The following is a 20621-nucleotide window of genomic DNA, read 5'->3' on the forward strand; positions in this document are numbered from 1 at the left end:
GTGGTATTGAACTCTCCATATCTTTCTGCATAGTTTTAGGACCTTGTATATGATTATATAGTTACATCATTATCAATTATAATTCTTGGAAGTGTGAAATCAATATAAACGTGAAGTCACTATCATCAAATAAAATAGCGTTAACCATAAAGGAGGGTAATTAGCTAAACCAAATGGATTTAAGAACCACTGGATATACCTACTTTTCTGAAAGGTCCAAAAAGAATTCAGAGAATTCCAACAAAGATGAACAGAAGAAGCCCTTTTAGGTCAGTAGACCAGTCACACTCATACTTTATCCCATAGATCTGCTTGGATCACTCTCTCCCTTCATTTAGATCTCTGCTCAAATCTTACCTTCCCAGAGAGGCCTTCTGTCGTGGACTGAATTACATTCCCCCAAAAATGTGTATATCAATTTGGCTGGGCCACGATTCCCAGTATTGTGTGATTTTCCTACATGTTGTAAATCCTGCCTCTATGTTAATGAGGAAGGATAGGCAGCAGTTGCGTTAGTGAGGCAGGACTCAATCTACAAGATTGGATTGTGTCTTGAGGCAATCTCTGGAGATAGAAAAGAGAGAAGCGAGCAGAGAGACAGGGGGACCTCATGCCACCAAGAATGCAGTGCTGGGAGCAGAGGGCATCTGTTGGATCCAGGGTCCCTGCGCAGAGAAACTCCTAGTCTGGGGAAGATTGATGAGAAGGCTGACAGAGAGAGAAAGCCTTTCCCCGGAGCTGACACCCTGAAATTGGACTTTTAGCGTACTTCACTGTGAGAAAATCAACTTTTCTTTGTTAAAGCCATCCATTTGTGGTATTTCTGTTATAGTAGCACTAGATGACTAAGATACCTTCTCTGATACTTTTCTCTAAAATGATAGCCCCTATCACTCTCTATGTCCTTACCCCATTTTTTTTTATCTTTACAGCACTTGTTAACTGATGTTATATTTGTATTTGTGACCACCACCAAAATGGTCCATCAGGGTAGGTGCTTTGTCTGCCTTGTTCACGTCTATACTCTCAAATATTGGCACACAGTACCTCTTAATAAATTAAGAGCCTTATTACCTGATGATGGTACACCCACCAAGCACTAGTGATAACGCGTGCATCCCACGCAGCACTATAGCAAAGAGCCATTGTGCCAGCTTCAGTCAAGGTCCGAGGTGGGACTGGTTCTCCTGCAAAAACAGTGCTACGATTATTCAGATACCAAAGTACAGACTTGCTACAGAGTAAGATATGAAAATCATATACAGTATGAAAGATTCAATTCTCTTGTACTTAAGTATTAAAACCATATTTTTATTTCAATATTATAAAAAGTTACTGTTTTTATTAAAAATGGATTTGCATGGTGGGTTCACTTTTAAATGGGCTACCTATATGAAGTCGGAGAAATTCTCTTAGTTATATGAGTAATTCTAACTTAATTACAGAAATATGAAAAATCTAAAGTTTGACGACTTTAAGATTTAATGTAGACTGTTTGAACCATCAAAATAAAAGCACACTAATATCCTTTACAGATAGATTTCAAATACTTTTTTGAGATATAATTCACATAACATAAAATTCAAAGTATACAATTAGGTGGTTTTTAGTATATTGACAAAGCTGTGCAACCATCTCTACTATCTAATTCCAGAACATTTTCATCATCCCCAAAAGAAACCCCATATTCATTAGCAGTCATTCCCCATTTTACTAGTCACCTAGCCCCTGGCACACACTAATCTACCTTCTGTCTCTGGATTTGCCTATTTTGGGTATTTCATATACACAGAGTCATACAATATTTGTCCTTTTGTATCTGGTTTATTTCACTTAGCATAATGTTTTCAAGGTTTATCCATGCTGTAACATGTATGGATCTGTAAGTTCATTGTATGGATACATCACATTTTATTTATCTGTGCATCAGCTGATGGACATATAGATTGTTTCCACTTTTTGGCTATTGTAAACAGTGCTCTATGAACACCTGTGTATAAGATTTTCTTTAAACATCTGTTTTTCAATTCTTATGGGTATATACCTACGGGTAGAAACGCTGGGTCATATGGTCACATGAAACTGCCAAACTGTTTTCCACAGTAGCCGCACCATTTCACATTTCTACCAGCACTGTAGGAGGGTTCCAATTTCTCTGCATCATCCTCAGTATTTATTGTCTTCCATATTTTTTATCATAGCCATTCTAGTAGATGTGACCACCACCCATCAGTCAGTTTGTCATACTGTGGTGGTTTGCATGTTGCTAGGATGCTGGAGAAAACTCTGGTGGTGTAGTGGTTAAGAACTGTGGCTGCTAACCAAAAGGTTGGCAGTTTGAAATCCACCAGGTGCTTCTTGGAAACCCTATGGGGCATTTCTACTCTGTCCTACAGGGTCACTGTGAGTTGCAATTGACTCCATGGCAATGGGTTTTTTTTATGATGCTGGAAGCTATGCTATCAGTATTTCAAATACCGTAGTCATTCATGATGAACGGGTTTTAGTGGTGCTCCCATACTAAGACAGGCTAAGAAGAAAGGCCTGGCTATCTACTTCCAAAAATTAGCCAATGAAAACCCTATGGATCACAAAATACTTTCTAATAGTGCTGGAAGATGAACAACAGAATACTATCCAGCAGTACTAGAAGATAACTCCCTAGGTTGGAAAGCACTCAAAATATACACAGGATGCAACAATGGACTCAAACATACCTGCAATCTTGAGTCAGAGCCAGTTCAACTACAGTAGGCATAAAGTGGTACCCAGTGTGCTTTTGATTTGCATTTCCCTACTGAATAATGGTATTGCAAATCTTTTCATGTGCTTATTGGCCATTTGTATACCACCTCTGTTGCTGCTATTGCTGTTAGTTGCCATCGAGTCAATTCTGACTCCTGGGGACATCCTGTGTGGTCAACCTCATGTGTGTCACAGTAGAAGTGTGCTCCACAGGGTTTACAAGGCTGTGAGCTTTCAGAAGCAGATCACCAGACCTGCCTTCTAAAGCACCTCTGGGTGGGTTTGAAATGTCAACCTACTAGCCAACTTGGCTGGAAGTCAAGCACTTAACTGTATATGCCACCCAGAGACTCATATCATCTCATTTTCTAATTTCCCTTGAGATTTCTTTTTTGACAAATTGGTTATTTGTGAGTTATGTTTTTTAATGCCCACATACTTGTGAATTTTCCATATTTCTTTCTAGTATGGTTTCTAATTTCATCCCATTACAGTCAGGGAATACATTTTGTATGACCTCAGTTGTTTTAAATTTATTAAAACTTGTTTCATAGACTAACTTATGGTCTATCCTGGAGAATGTTCCATGTGTACTTCAGAAGAATATATACTCTGCTGTGCTGGATAGTATTCTATCGATGTCTGGTAGGTCTAGTTGTTTATAGTGTTGTTTGTGTCTTCTATTTTCTTGTTCTTTGTTTCACTAAAATATATCTCAATTTTAATAAGTTCCTCTAAACACACATTTATTTGCTACTGAAAGTAGAAACAGCGTATCAGAATTTCCTTTTACCGTGATTCACATTTTTAAAATTCAGAAAAAAGTTAATGCACCTTGTTTTAATTATTATGCTTTAGGCAAACTACCCAATGTTTTCTTTACACTCCTCCCCCACAGATTACTATGCTTCTAAAACACATGGGAAATACTTGAGACCTACTGGTGCTTCATGGGGTCATATCAAAAAGTAAACTGAAGAATGAACTAAAATATACTGAAGTCAGCAAGACATTCAGACTACACAGATTCCTTATAATTTACTGTTACTGAGTTAGCAAGTAAAGAGATCCAAGAAGGAAAAAGAAAACACATCACAGAAATCATTATAGGTTATCCAAAAATCATTGGTATGCAGTCTGCCCTAGCACAGAGTAGCTTCCCCAGCCTGCAGCATAAAAAAAAAAAAGAAAATGAAACCCGTTGCTGGTGAGTCAATTCTGACTCATAGCAACCCTATAAGATAGAGTAGAAAAGCCCCATAGGGTTTTCAAGGAGCAGCTGGTGGATTGGAACTGCTGACCTTTTGATTAGCAGCCATAGCTCTTAACCACTGCACCACTGGGGATACACAGTGGTCCCAAAATTACTACGAAAAAAAGAACATTAGAATGAAGTTTAGTTTTAAACTGACTGTGTCTTAATTATCCCCATTCTTCCATTCTCAGGAGAGTCCTACCTATGATACAGGCAATAAAGACAGCCACATATGAATGGTTCATTTCTTGATCTATTCTGAACACCCTCACGTCCAATGCCTGCTAGTTCTCTTTTTAGCAGATAAGACCAGTTGAGGTAGAGGTATCTCAGTTTTACCATCCTTTCAAATATCTCATTCTGCTGACATAACATCCTTATTCTACTCCTCCTGTAGGGAAAGCCATCTTTGATTTGCCATAAGATCTTTTCTATCAGGCTTTTGTAGAGGACTTTCTGGAAGAAGGGAAAGGATTTTGGTACCAGGGTTGAAAGTCAAGTCACTAAAGTCCTCTATTAACATTTCTGAAGAGAAAAGATGAGAAGGAGACTCATCCTGAGAATCTTTTCCAGTGGGCATCTGGAAAGACTCAGGGGCCAAGGTTGGGTTCTAGTCACAGCTTGAAGCTTTTCCTGGATCTTTTTATCTGACCAGAAAGGTGATACACATGGCTTTCAAACTGCTACAAGATAGCCTAGAAAGAATTATAGCCAAGAAAAGTCCAGAAAAATCCCAAACTCCAACTTACAGTGGTGAGAGAAAGAGTTGGCCCCATTTCCTTGTTGACCTTTTGTCTAGTTTTTCTATCCATTATTGAAAGTGAAGCATTGAAATCTCCAACAATTATTGTTAAATTTTCTATTCCTGCCTTCAATTCTGTCACTTTATATATTTTGGGGCTGTATTTTTAGATGCATATGTGTCTATAGTTGTTTTATCTTCTTGATGGACTTATCCTTTTATCATTAGAAAATATTCTTTCTCTCTATTAATTATCTTAAAGGTAGACTACTAATATTTTTAAGGAAATAAACTAAAGTTTTGAAAATACAAATATATTACCTGTTGGGTTCTTAATTACACAGCTAGTTGCACCATGAAGATCAGCATGTACATAAATGTCCCCTTAAATAAAGACAAATGATAAACAGTAAGTCTTGTGTTTAAACGTGGAAAAAAGGTTTCAAACTTTAGCACTAAAAAGTAAGATTTTAAAGTCTTGATCTGTAATGACTTTGGAAGACTGAGACCTATTCTGTTTATGTGGTAAAGAATCAAAAGTCTAACACTACAGATTAGCTCAGCATTATTATTTTAAGAATATCACTTAAAATATGAACTGTCAATGAACCATAAACCATCAAGCACCAAACTCTCTTTCTACCAATTAAATCTGTTATCCAAAAGCGTATAAGATGAAAATCAATGCCAAATGCTGAGATAACTGATCTAACATTTAGGGGAAAATACTTTAGAACTTTAATATTACCTACCCGCTGTCAAGTATCTTTTCACAATTATTTCATTCTGTTGCTGATCTCGTCCACCTATAATTAGATAGTTCTCTGAGCTAATGAACCACAGAAATTTCTCAAACCTACCAAATTAAAAGAAAAAAGGGTCAACATCTCTTTTGCTTTATAGTTCCTTGAATTCACACTCTTTAAAAAACAAAAAATAAGGAAACTAGTCTGTTGTGTAAGTTAACGTACTTGATGGCTTAATTTCTTTTCTTAAGGCATCAAACTGAATGTACTAAAAACCTGTAACACATATTGTCTTAGGAAACTTAGACCATGTTAGAAGAAAACAAATTCCATGTTTATATGTATACATAAAATCTCTTTATTCCATATAGATAGCCTTCTTAAACTCAACATTAACTTATAACAATAAAGAAAGCAAAAGACTAAAACATCACTTGGTACCTAGGGTTAGCTTTCTTTCAGTGGGCACCTGACAGGCTCTGACCACTGGTAACAAAAAAAGTTGCTTTCCCATTCCATTCTCAATCAACTAAATGTTTACATACATGATATCCTCTACACTTAATTTTTTGATACAAAACACCAAAAATTGCCTTCAGAAAGATAAAATTACAACTTTTCTGAAAGGAAAAAGGAACTTGGGTTTGCCTGATTAATACTAGTTATAAGGATAAAAAGTATAGTGACTATTTTTATGACATTCAGAAAACAACACACAATATAGATGAATATAAATATATGCTATATTATATTTGACTAAAGAGACAATCTTTATGATTTAATCTGAAATTTAAAAATTTCTGGTTAAAGATGGTAGTTTAAGCACAGGTATTAAACTATCCTCCCTCAAATCTCCAATTAAAAAAAAAAAAGCAAAAAGGTTTTATTACTATTTTCTAATTTGATTTTTGATTGGGTAATACATGCACGTGGTTCCAAAGTTTAAAATATAAATATAGTGAGAAATCTCCCCTCCTCCCCGTCACACATCCCTTTAGTTCCCACCAACACTACCAAATAGGGAGCCATTGTTATGTTTCCTGCATATCCTTTTCCAGTTTCTTTATGCACATGAAGATTAAAATAAAATGTTTATTCTAATCCTCTCCTTTTTCAGAGACAACATAGAGTGTTCTGTATATATTGTCTTTTTAATTTAAAAATAGTATTCCTCATTGATTGGATATACTGTAATTTATTTAACCACTGCCCTCTTGACAGTAAAGAGGTTTGTTAAAAAAGACATAAATCCACAAAGAGAATGGGAGAGGTAAGTCAAGGATACATGTCATAATCATGCTAGTAAAGGAATGTATAACTAACAAGTCAATAAAAAATAACCAATCAAAAGAAGGCAAAAAGGAAGATAAAAAGGGACGTAAAACAAATAGGACAGGTAGAAAGTAAATAGTAAGGTCAGTAGATTTATACCCACATATACCAGAAATTACATTAAATGATAAATGTACTAAATGTTCCAGGTAAAAGGCAAAGACTTTCAGACTGGAAAATAACACAATGATATGTTCCTTTAAAGTATAAGGGTATACAAAAGTGGAAATACAACAATGAAAAACACATACCATGCAAAACTAACCAAAAGAAAGTTGATTTAGTTACGGTATATGACAAAGTAGACAAAAATTGTCATGAGTCATTAAAAAAGTCCATAAAAGGCTCAATTCACCAGAAAGATACAGTAATTCTATATTTATACCCCTTAATTACATTGCCTTAAAATATAAAAAGCAAAAGCTAGCACAAGTAAAAGAAGAAATGCAGAAATTAACAGTCATGATGTGATATATAACACATCTCTCTCGGTAACAGAAGACAATCATTAAAAAATTAGTAAAGTTGCCAAAGATTTAAACAACATGATTAATAAACTTAACCTCATTGACACACTATACGTTTATACCATACATGGAACATTTATAACCAAAAAAAAAAAAACAAACCCATTGCTGTCGAGTTCATTCTGACTCATAGCGACCCTATAGGACAGAGTAGAACTGCCCCATAGGGTTTCCCTGCTGGTACAGTGCTTAAGAGCAACGGTTGCGAACCAAACAGTCGGCAGTTCGAGTCTACCAGGCGCTCCTTGGAAACACTATGGGGCAGTTCTACTCTGTCCTATAGGGTCGCTATGAGTTGGAATCGACTCGACAGTAATGGGAACATTTATAAAGCTGACCATAAATCTGCTGGGCCATAAAGCAAGTCTCAATAACTGATGTAAAGGACTGACTGAGTCAGAATATCATCTCTGTTCATCACACAAATTAAGCTAGAAATCAAGAATAAAAATACAATTTTAAATAATACATGGTAAATGAAGAAATTAAGGTATTTTGAAGTGAATGATAATGAAAATACTATATAACAATACATTGGGAATACGGTTAAAGCCAGGCTTAGGGGGAAATCGTGTTAAATATACACTAGAAGAGAAAAAAAGGCTTGGGGGGAGCTTCCATCTCAAGGAATTAGAAAAGGAGCTACAAATGAAATGCAAAGTAGGATGACAATAGTAAAGAACAGAAATTGGTAAAATAGAGAGCCCATATATAACAGAGGAGATCAACAGACAAAAACAAGACTAATCAAGAAAAATAGAAAGCACAAATAACAACTATCAGAAACAAAAAGAGGGATGTCACTAAAGACCCTAAGGATGTTAAGAAGTAGCTAAGCCGGATACTATAAAGAACTTTTTGCCAATACATTTCAAAATTGAGGCAAAATAGACAAAGTCTTAGAAAAACACTGTGTACCCAAACTAGAAAATCTGAATAGTCTGTATATATATTAAAGAATTTAAATCTGTAATAAAAAACTTTCCCACCAAAAAATAAAACCACCATGTCATGACCACTCAGCTTCACAGGTGAATTCCATCAAACATGTAATAGCAATAGTAAAAGGAACGTTTCTCAACTTGTTTTATGAGGCAGCATGACCCCGATACCAATGCCTGACAAGAACATTACAAAAGAAAAAAGGCGGGGGTCGGGGAGCAAAACTAAACAAAATTTTCAAAGTTGGAAAATTAATGGACAAGTGATCAGACACAAGAAAACATCCTAGGCTGACAGTGGAAAAACCAAAACACCAACTCAACTTACAATGTAAGACCATAAAAAGGTCAAATTGACAAGGTAATCCCGGAAATAGGCTATTAAAAAAAATATATTAGATGAGGTTAAAAACAGGAAGGCTGGCTGAAAGTCTGTTCAAGAAGCAGTTAGTTCCCTCAATCTTCTTCCCAGCTCTGAACATGTTGGTAACTGCTCTTTCCACACCTTAACAGAAGGTCAGAGATTAATTCTCTAGAAAGGGTACAGAGAGGATCTCTGGATGGGGGGAAATTTGGCACAGTTGTTAAGTGAGGGTACCATATGAACAAAAGGGCAAGAAAGTAAATGTATGAATTACTGGATATTAAGACTCACCAGTCTTTTATTCCCATTACATTCCTAAAATGTGGCAGTCAGGTCTTCACTTTACAAGCAGAAGACAAAAAGAATCTTTGCCGGGAAGTGGGCCCAGCTGAAGAAAGACGTAAAGACACTGACATTATAGGTTCCACACAAAATGGCCCACAGAGATAATCATGCAAGTCTACCCACCCACAGAGAACTTCAGTCAACATTTCATTGCCGTATTATAAGATGTGAGCAGATAATCAAGAATCATAAAAAAAATTAATGAAGTCTCTAACAAGAAAGCTAGAGACAAAAACCAAAAAAAAAAAAAAAAACCCAACTTGGAGAAAACAGATATGCAAGAAGGGGTACACTTAAAAAAAAGCTTAAGAGGTGGAGCCAAGATGGCGGAATAGATGCTTCCGGCGAGCCCTCTTCACAACAAACACCTGAAAAAACAAGTGAGAAGAGTATATTTGTGACAAGCTGGGAGCCCTGGGCTTCAAAGCCAAGCTTAAAAAACGAACTGAGGGGAAGGGGGAGGAAGAGACCATTCAGAAGCGGAGAGGAGTTACCGGACGTGAATCACAGGGAGTTCTTAGGCACCATTCCCGGGGCTGCAGTGGTGGCGGTCTGGTACTAGCCTTTGGCCATAGTTTCCTCAGGGAAAAGCGGCCAGCCACACAGCCTATTCATACCTCCAGAACCAGAGAAGAACGGTGCTCTCGGCAAAAGCTAAGTACTTGAGTATATTTTACTGCGCCCCCCACCCCGAAGCCAGCTTCAGCGGCTGAATTCCCTGGGCCTGAGATAGGCACTGTTGAGAACCTATAGCCATCCTCCCGGCCTTGTGAAAGAAAAAAATTGGCAATTGGTGGAAGAGATAATTTGCTAGCTCCACTAACCGGGGGAGCTCAGGCCAGAAGCGGCTCCTGTCCAGGCATAAACTGTCTGTGGACTTTGAGCACCTCTCCCTTCTGCATGGACCTGTGTGGGCCTATTTTGGGAGAATAGGCCCTTGTTGGCAGACTCCAGCCATTTCAGCTGTATGGTGGAGAGCTGGGTGTTTGATGTTTGACACCCCATTGCCTATTAAACAAGGTCCTCACCTACCCACGTCAGGGACCTAAGGACTGGTAGCTCCATTCAGGTCACCCAGCCACCCACAACAGGGGTCCAAAGATAACTGGTACCTCCCAGTCCTTATAACCAAAAAACTTTGGGTGCCCACGGTCCATCTGCAGAACCCACCCACCTGCACGCTCTAGGGAACAGGGACACGCTCTCCTCAGAGACACTCAGGGGTCGGTTCTCGGTACCCTGCCTTGTTCAGAGCATGACCCGCTGCTGCAGTCAAAGACTGGTATATATGCAAATCACCCTTTCCCTTCTAAGACTGTAGGACAGAGCCTGTACCACACACTTGATGATCTGCTACCTAGAAACCTGAGCTGAATTCATACAAGAAAACTGAATGGATTCATAGACTGATATACCTGATAACAGCTCTAGACATCTGAGGACAGGACGTCAGAGGATCAAAGCCAAAAATAATCAAGCTAGTTCACTCAAGCAACCTAAAGGGGTATACCAAAACAAATAAAGCAAGAAGCTACGACACTGTAACCAAGCATAAACTAATACAATAATTACAGATGGTTCGGAAACAACAGTCAATATCAAGTCACATAAAGAAACAGACCATGGCCACCTCAACAGGATCTCAAAACAAAGAATCCAGGCATCTTCTACATGAAAGTGCATTCCTGGAATTACCAGTGCAAGAATACATAAGTTTAATATACAGAACCCTTCAAGACATCGGGAAGGAAATGAGGCAATACACAGAACAAGCCAAGGAACACACAGATAAAACAATTAAAGAAATTACAAAGATTACTCAGGAACATAGAGAAAAATTTAATAAGCTGGAAAAATCCACAGACAGCAATCAGAAATTCAGAAGATTAACAATAACATTACAGAAGTACACAACTCAACAGAAAGAGGAACAGAACTGAGCAAGTAGAAGCTTAAATTTATGAACTTGAAGATAAATCACTTGGCACTAATATATTTGAAGAAAAATCAGAAAAAAGAATTTAAAAAAATGAAGAAACCTTAAGAATCACGTGGGACTCTATCAAGAGAAATGACCTACGAGTGATTGAAGTACCAGAACAGGGAGGGATAACAGAAAATACAAAGAGAATTGTTGAAGATTTGTTGGCAGAAAACTTCCCTGATGTCATGAGAAGGTATCTATCCAAGATGCTCATCGAACGCCACAAAAGGCAGATGTTAAAAGAAAGTCACCAAGACACATTATAATCAAACTTGCCAAAACCAAAGATAAAGAGAGAATTATAAGAGCAGGGAGGGATAAACGAAAAGTCACCTACAAAGGAGAGCTCAGACTACTCGGCAGAAACCCTGCAGGCAAGAAGGCAATGGGATGACATATTTAAAAAACTGAAGGAAAAAAATTGCCTGCCGAGAATCATATATCCAGCAAAACTGTCTCTTAAATATGAAAGTGAAATTAAGACATTTCCAGATAAACGCAAGTTTAGGCAATTTGTAAAAACCAAATCAAAACTACAAGAAATACTAAACGGAGTTCTTTGGTTAGAAAATCACTAATATCAGGTATCAACCCAAGGCTAGAACACTGGGCAGAGCAACCAGAAGTCAACCCAGACAGGGAAATCCAAAAAGACAAAACAAGATTATAAAAAAAACTCAAAACAGGTTAACAGCGATATTATATAAAAGAAGACAATATTAAAATAATAAAGAGGGACTAAGAAATGTAATCATACACCTTCCATATGGAAAGGAAGATACCGCGATACAAAGAAATAAAAGTTAGGTTTAAATTTAAAAAATAGGGATAAATAACAAGGTAACCACAAAGGAGACAAACTATCCTACTCATCAAAATAAAATACAAGGGAAAAATACAGACTCAGCAGAAACAAAATCAACAACAACAAATATGAGGAAAGGACAATATACAAAGAAAATCTACTCAGCACAGAGAATTAAGTGGGAAAAAGAAACTGTCAACAACACACAAAAAAAGACGTCAAAATGACAGCATTAAATTCACACCTTTCCATAATTACCCTGAATGTAAATGGACTAAATGCACCAATAAAGAGACAGAGAGTAGCAGAATGGATTACAAAACAAGATCCATCTATATGCTACCTACAAGAGACACGCCTTAGATTTAGAGATACAAACTAAAACTCAGAGGATGGAAAAAAATATATCAAGCAAACAACAATCAAAAAAGAGCAGGAATGGCAATATTAATTTCTGACAAAATAGACTTTAAAGTTAAATCCATCAGAAAGGATAAGGAAGGACACTATACAATGATTAAAGGGACAATACACCAAGAAGATATAACCATATTAAATATTTATGCACCCAGTGACAGGGCTGCAAGATACATAAAACAAACTCTATCAGCATTGAAAAGTGAGATAGACAGCTCCACAATAATCGTAGGAGACGACTTCAACACACCACTTTCAGGAAGGACAGGACATTCAGAAAGAAGCTGAATAAAGACACAGAAAATCTAAATGCTACAATCAACCAACTTGACCTCATAGACATATACAGAACACTCCACCCAACAGCAACCAACTATATTTTCTAGAGCACATGGAACATTCTCTAGAAGAGACCACATATTAGGTCATAAAGCAAGCCTTAGCAGAATCCAAAACACTGAAATATTACAAACCATCTTCTCTGACCACAATGCCATAAAAGTAGAAATCAATAACAGGAGAAGCAGGGAAAAAAAATCAAACACTTGGAAACTGAACAATACCCTGCTCAAAAAAAGACTGGATTATGAAAGACATTAAGAATGGAATAAAGAAATTCACAGAATCCAATGAGAATGAAAACACTTCCTATCAGAACCTTTGGGACACAGCAAAAGTGGTGCTCAGGAGGCCAATTTATATCAATAAATGCACACAGCCAAAAAAAAGAAAGGGCCAAAATCAAAGAATTATCCCTACAACTTGAACAAATAGAAAGAGAGCAACAAAAAAAACCCACAGGCACCAGAAGAAAACAAATAATAAAAATTAGAGCAGAACTAAATGAAATAGAAAACAGAAAAACAATTGAAAGAATTAACAAGACCAAAAGCTGTTTTTTGTTTTTTTGACAAACATCAACGAAATTTATAAACCTGGCCAAACTTACAAAAGAAAAACAGGAGAGGAAGCAAATAACCCAAATAAGAAATGAGATGGGTGATATTACAACAGACCCAACTGAAATTAAAAGAATCATATCAGATTACTATGAAAAACTGTACTCTTACAAATTTGAAAACCTAGAAGAAATGGATGAATTCCTAGAAACACACTACCTACCTAAACTAACACAAACAGAGGTAGAACTAAATAGACCCATAACAAAAGAAAAGATTGAAAAGGTAATCAAAAAACTCCCAACAAAAAAAACCCTGGTCCAAAAGGCTTCACTGAAGAATTCCACCAAACTTTCAGAGAAGAGTTAACACCACTACAACTAAAGGTATTTCAGAGCATAGAAAAGGCCGCAATACTACCAAACTCATCCTATGAAGCTACCATATTCCTGATACCAAAACCAGGTAAAGACACCACAAGAAAAATAGTTATAGCCCTATATCCCTCATGAACGTAGATGCAAAAATCCTCAACAAAGCTCTAGCCAATGAATTCAACAACATATCAAAAAAATACTTCACCATGACCAAGTGGGATTTATACCAGGTATGCAGGGATAAACATTAGAAAAACAATTAATGTAATATACCACATAAATAAAAGAATCACATGATTTTATCAATTGAAGCAGAAAAGGCATTTGACAAAGTTCAACACCCATTCATGATAAAAACTCTCAGCAAAACAGGAATAGAAGGAAAATTCCTCAACATAATAAAGGGCATTTATACAAAGCCAACAGCCAACATCACCCTAAATGGAGAGAGCCTGAAAGCATTCCCCTTGAGGTCGGGAACCAGACAAGGATGCCCTTTAACACCGCTCTTATTCAACATTATATTGGAGGTCCTAGCCAGAGCAATTAGGCTAGATAAAGAAATAAAGCGCATCCAGATTGGCAAGGAAGAAGTAAAAGTATCTCTATTTGCAGATGACATGGTCTTATACAAAGAAAACCCTAAGGAATCCTCCAGGAAACTACTGAAACTAAGAGAAGAGTTCAGCAGAGTATTCGGATACAAGATAAACACACAAAAATCAGCTGGATTCCTCTGCACCAACAAAAAGAACATCGAAGAGGAAATCATGAAATCAGTGTCATTTACAGTACCCACAAGAAGATAAAATACTTAAGAATAAATCTTACCAGAGATGTAAAACTCTTATACAAAGAAAACTACAGTACGCTTCCGCAAGAAACCAAAAGAGACTCACATAAGTGGAAAAACATACCTTGCTCATGGATAGGAAGACTTAACATTATAAAAATGTCTACTCTACCAAAAGCGATCTATACATTTAATGCAGTTCTGATCCAAATCCCAACGACATTCCTTAATGAGATGGAGAAACAAATCACCAAATTCATATGGAAAGGAAAGAGGCCCCGGATAAATAACGCATTATTGAAAAAGAAGAACAAAGTGGGAGGCCTTACTTTACCTGCTTTTAGAACCTGTTATACCCCCAGGGAAGTCAAAATAGCCTGGTACTGGTACAACAACAGATACATAGACCAATGGAACAGAATTGAGAATCCAGACATAAATCCATCCACATATGCGCAGTTGATATTTGGCAAAGGCCCCAAAACAATTAAACGGGAAAAAAAGTCTTTTTAACAAATAGTGCTAGCCTAACTGGATAGCCATCTGCAAAAAAATTAAACAAGACCCATACCTCACTCCATGCACAAAAGCGAGCTCAAAATGGATAAAAGACCTAAATATAAAATCTAAAACGATAAAAATCATGGAAGTAAAAATAGGGACAACATTAGGAGCCCTAATACGTGGCATAAACAGTATACAAAATATTATTGAGAATGCAGAGGAAAAACTAGATAACTGGGAGCTCCTAAAAATCAAACACCTATGCTCATCCAAAGACTTCACCAAAAGAGTAAAAAGACTCCCTGCAGACTGGGAAAAAGTTTTTAGCTATGACATTTCCAATCAGTGCCTGATCTCTAAAATTTACATGGTATTGCAAAAACTCAACTACAAAAAGACAAATAACCCAATTAAAAAATGGGCAAAAGATATGAATAGACACTTCACTGAAGAAGACATTCAGGGAGCTAACAGATACATGAGGAAATGTTCACAATCATTAGCCATTAGAGAAATGCAGATCAAAACTACAATGAGATTTCATCTCACTCCAACAAGGCTGGCGTTAATCCAAAAAACACAAAATAATAAATGTTGGAGAGCCTGTGGAGAGACTGAACACTTATACACTGCTGGTGGGAATGTAAAATGGTACAACCTCTCTGGAAATCGATTTAGCACTTCCTTAAAAACCTAGAAATAGAACTACCATATGATCCAGCAATCCCACTCCTCAGAATATATCCTAGAGAAATAAGAGCCTTTACACGAACAGATATATGCACACCCATGTTTATTGCAGCACTGTTTACAATAGCAAAAAGATGGAAGCAACCAAGGTGCCCATCAACAGATGAATGGATAAATTATAGTATATTCACACAATGGAATACTATGCATCGATAAAGTACAGTGAGGAATCTGTGAAAACATTTCATAACACGGAGGAACCTGGAAGGCATTATGCTGAGTGAAATTAGTCAGTTGCAAAAGGACAAATATTGTATAAGACCACTATTATAATAAGTTGAGAAACAGTTTAAACTGAGAAGAAAACATTCTTTTGTGGTTATGAGAGGGGGGAGGAGGGAGGGTGGGAGAGGGCTATTTGCTAATTAGATAATAGATAAGAACTACTTTAGGTGAAGGGAAAGACAACACACAATACAGGGGAGGTCAGCACAATTGGACTAAACCAAAAGCAAAGAAGTTTCCTGAATAAACTGAATGGTTCAAAAGCCAGTGTAGCAGGGGCAGGGTTTTGGGGACCATGGTTTCTGGGGACATCTAGGTCAATTGGCATAATAAAATCTATTAAGAAAACATTCTGCATCCCACCTTGAAGAGTGGCATCTGGGGTCTTAAACACTAGCAAACAGCTATATAAGATGCATCAATTGGTCTCAACCCACCTGGATCAAAGGAGAATGAAGAACACCAAGGACTCAAGGTAACTGCAAGCCCACGAGACAGAAAGGGCCACATGAACCAGAGGCTACATCATCCTGAGACCAGAAGAACTAGATGGTGCCGGACTACAACCGATGACTACCCTGACAGGGAACACAACAGAGAACCCCTGAGGGACCAGGAGAGCAGTGGGATGCAGACCCCAAATTCTTATAAAAAACACCAGACTTAATGGTCTGAGACTAGAAGGACCCAGGTGGTCATGGCCCCCAGACCTTCTGTTGCCCCAGGACAGGAACCATTCCCGAAGCTAACTCTTTGGACATGGAACGGACTGGACAATGGGTTGGAGAGGGATGCTGGTGAGGAGTGAGCTTCATGGATCAGGTGGACACTTGAGACTATGTTGGCATCTCCTGCCTGGAGGGGAGATGAGAGGGTGGAGGGGGTTAGAAGGGGGCGAAAAGGACACGAAAAGAGAGAGTGGAGGGAGAGAGCAGGCTGTCTCATTAGAGGGAGAGTAAATGGGAGTGTGTAGCAAGGTGTATATGGGTTTTTGTGTGAGAGACTGACGATTTGTAAACTTTCACTTAAAGCACAATAAAAATTATTTAAAAAAAAAATCTTTGATGGTTATGAGGGAGGTGACGGGTCGGGAAGGGAAATCACTACCTGGATAGTAGATAAGTGGTAACTTTAGTGAATAGAAAGACAACATACAATATAGGGAAAGTCAGCACAACCTGACCAAGGCAAAGTCATAGAAGGTTTCTAGACACATCCAAACACCTTGAAGGACCAAGTTACTAGGGCTTAGTCCTGGGGACCATTATTCCAGGTGACATCTAGGTCAACTGGCATAACATAATTCATGTAGAAAATGTTCTACATTCTACTTTGGTGAGTAGCATCTCGGGTCTTAAAAGCTTGCGAGCGGCCATCTAAGATACATCTATTGGTCCCATCACCTGCAGAGCAAAGGAGAATGAAGAAAACCAAAGACACAAGGAGAATATTAGTCCAAAGGACTAATGGATCACATGAACCACAGCGTCCACCAGCTTGAGCCCAAAAGAATTAGATGGCGTCCAGCTACCGTCACCAACCACTCTGACAGGGATCACAAACAGGGTCCCCCAGACAGAGCAGGAGAAAAACGTAGAACAAAATTCAAATTCACAAAAATATAAGACCAGGCTTACTGGTCTGAGACTGGAGGTCCCCACATACCCTGCTAACTCAGAACTGAAGCCACTCCCAAAGTCCACCTATCAACCAAAGATTAGACAGCCCTATAAAACAAATAACACACATGAGGAACATGCTTCTTAGTTCAATCAAGTATAGGTGACCAAATGGGCAATGCTTGCCCAAAAGCAAAGATGAGAATGCAGGAAGGGACAGGAAAACTGGACAAATGGAAAAGGAAAGTGGGCGAGTGCTGACACATTGCAAGGATTGCAACCAAAGTCATAAACCAATTTGTGTATAAATATTTGAAAAAAGAAGAAACTGTGATGCTTAGAGGAAGAGCCCAACAGAGCTGAAAACCAGATGCCAAAAGAATGACCAAAGATGAGTACCAGACTGCCAGTACTGATGTCTGTGAGGGTGTGCAATGGATTGAATTGTATCCCCCCAAATGTTATATTACAGCCTAACCCTTGTACCTGTAAATATGACCCTGTTTGGAAATAGCTTTCTTTTATTAAAGAAGACATTATCAGAGTACTGTGGGTCCTAAACCTAATCTCTTCTGAGTAGTGTTTTATAAAAAGAAAAGAATACTGACCATAACACACAAAGGGAAGAGACCGTGTGAAGATCCATCTATAAGCAAAGGAATGCCAAAGAACCAAGGAACAGGGAAGTCTAACAACAAGAAAGGACCCGCCCCTAGAACCAATGTCCTGATTTGGACTTCTAACATCTAAAACTGTGAGACAATAAATTTCTGTTCTTTAAAGCCAAAAATAAAAAGGACAACACTTACCAATAAACTTTTCTTGCTTTCTGAATAGAGGTAACCGTTTGGACTTCTTTTAGGGTTTGCTTTGTTTTCTTTTCTGCTGATTTGAATGCCTATTTTTAAAAAGAGAGTTTTTAAAATATTTTTTTGGTTGAGAATTTATTTAAATAACATCAGAGTACATGATAGGGCAGTAAAGTTTTTAAAACATTACAAACTGGCACTATCTACACCCTGGACCCACCACCACATATGTACAAAAGTAATGTAGAAGTAATTTTTGCCTTAAATTTTAAAATAATTTAAGCCAAAGATTTATTATACCCAAATATCTACTGAAGACATACAAATTAATAAGAGCCTCACTCATTTACCAGCTATTTACTGAGTGCCTACTATGTACCAGGCTCTGGGGTAGATGCTGGGGATACAACAGCAAATACAACAAAGTCCCCACCCCCCAATGAGGTTACAGTCTATAAGAGAAATATTAAACACATAATCATTCAGATAAATGTACGGTAAGTGCTTCTGTGGATACTATGACAGTGTAATAATACCCACTGCCATCGAGTCGATTCCAACTAATAGCAACCCTATAGGAATGAGTAGAACTGCCCCAGTTTCCAAGGAGCGCCTGGTGGATTTGAACTGCTGACCTTTTGGTTAGCAGCCGTAGCTCTTAACCACTATGCCACCGCGGTTTCCTGACAGTATATAATAAGGAAACTGAATTTATACTTGTTTTTTTTTTATGGTTAAATAGTAAACCCTGGTGGCACCCTTTTATTGAAGTCACCTCTGAGGTTCACCCTTCAGCCAAAGATTAGACAGGCCCATAAAACAAAACAAGACTAAAGGGAACACCAGCCCAGGGGCAATGACTAGAAGGCAGGAGGGTATAGGAAAGCTGGCAATAGAGAACCCAAGTTTGAAAAGGGAGAGTGTTGACATTTTGTGGGATTGTTAACCAATGCCATTAAACAGTATGTGTGATAACTGTTTAATGAGAAGCTAGTTTGTTCTGTAAACCTTCATCTAAGGTATAATTAAAAATAAAAAAAGTAGAAAAAAAAGATTAAGAAAGGCTTCCCTGATAAGGTCTCACTTGAATAGGTATGTGAATGATGGGAGGGACCAACTATGAAAATTTCCGCAGGAAGAGCATCCCAAGTAGAAAGAGCAGCAAGAGGGCAGCACACTTCACTGTTTTAGGAACTTATGCACTCCAGTATAGCCAGAAAGAAGCATACCACAGGAGTGCAGATGATGAGGCCAGAGGGGAGCAGATCATTTAAGACCTTGTAAGTCAGGGAATGGCTTTGAATTTTATTAAGCAAGACGGAAAACTGGAAGATTTTGAGGAGAGGAGTGAAATGACTTCACTTCTGATTTAAAAGGATCACTATGGCTGCTGTGTGGAGTACAAACTGTAGTGAGAAAAGGTTGTAAGGGCAGAGACTCACTAAGGGGTATTGTTACAGTCCCTGTGAACACAGGGATGATGGAGACCTGAAACACAGGTAATAATAAGTAGCCAGATTCTGAATATATTTTAAAGCAAGAGCCAAAAGAATTTGCTGATGGATTGGATATCATTTCTGAGAGAAGAGTATAGAATAACGTTCTCAGCCTGAGCAAAAAAAAAAAAATAAAGGTGCTATTTACTGAAATGAAGAAGTTTGGGAAAGAATATTGGAAATACACATGTTACACAAATCTAAGTGTGAAAGGATTTCTGAATTAGAAAATCGCATTTAAACTAAAGAAATAATTTAAGCCATTAAATTAAACGAGGGAAAAACAATTTTCATTCTAAGAAACATAAGTACCTTCTCAGCAGCTTCAACAGTCTTCTGTGTTTTCTTAGCAGCATATCTCTTGTGATCATAATACCTTGAAAAACATATTTCTCTTAAACTTAGTATCTTTATTCTTTAATTTTTCTGTTATTTCTAATTATACATATGCTTAAATCACAACATGTTTTATTTGTTCTATATGAAAACAGGTAACGTACAAAGCTATATTAATAAGTACTTTAACTCAGAGGAAGAGAGGGAGTACGTACAGGCAAAATACAGATTTTTCTTAACATTCTTATTATCTGATTTATTATAGATAACATTTTACCTAAAATTTGTACTTAAATGACTTACTTTTTGGCATTGGCATATGCAGACAAGCTTAGATCAACATCAACAGGTAAGGGCTTATTTTTCTGAGGCTTCTGCAACTGTTTATTCTTTTGCTTTTTCTTTTTTCCTTTTAGTGGTTCAGTTTCATTTTTCTCAATACTGATGTCACCATCAACATCATCATCTTCCTCCTCTGATAATAAGTATGGATTTCTATTAAAAATATTCAATAGTATTTCACTGAAGTAAATGACATCACTTTCAATTTCAATTTTTTCCTCAGTGTAAGTATAAATGGTTTATAGTACTTCAATAGTTTGCTTATTTT

General features: G+C 37.4%; 2 protein-coding genes across 4 annotated transcripts in view; one reads left to right on the forward strand and one right to left on the reverse strand.

Annotated features, from left to right (window-relative positions):
* Positions 1-20568, forward strand: part of KLHDC2 (kelch domain containing 2) — a 53893-nt gene extending 33325 nt beyond the window's left edge. The window contains exon 14 of one of the 2 annotated variants that reach the window (XM_049899449.1): positions 933-1078. The gene's annotated coding sequence lies outside the window, so the exon portion shown is untranslated. Of the gene's footprint in view, positions 1-932; positions 1079-20427 lie in introns of those variants that run through there. The other variant, XM_049899447.1, reaches the window with a different exon arrangement.
* Positions 1-20621, reverse strand: part of NEMF (nuclear export mediator factor) — a 57414-nt gene that overhangs the window by 15078 nt on the left and 21715 nt on the right. For both annotated transcript variants that reach the window (XM_049899438.1, XM_049899437.1), the window contains 6 exons: positions 20315-20506; positions 19988-20051; positions 18180-18268; positions 5495-5598; positions 5064-5126; positions 1075-1187 (listed from right to left, as the gene is read on the reverse strand). In XM_049899438.1, the coding sequence (XP_049755395.1) occupies positions 1075-1187; positions 5064-5126; positions 5495-5598; positions 18180-18268; positions 19988-20051; positions 20315-20506 (625 nt within the window). The remainder of the gene's footprint in view (positions 1-1074; positions 1188-5063; positions 5127-5494; positions 5599-18179; positions 18269-19987; positions 20052-20314; positions 20507-20621) is intronic.

This window comes from Elephas maximus, chromosome 10 (genome assembly GCF_024166365.1).
Source record: "Elephas maximus indicus isolate mEleMax1 chromosome 10, mEleMax1 primary haplotype, whole genome shotgun sequence".
Lineage (NCBI taxonomy): Eukaryota > Metazoa > Chordata > Mammalia > Proboscidea > Elephantidae > Elephas > Elephas maximus.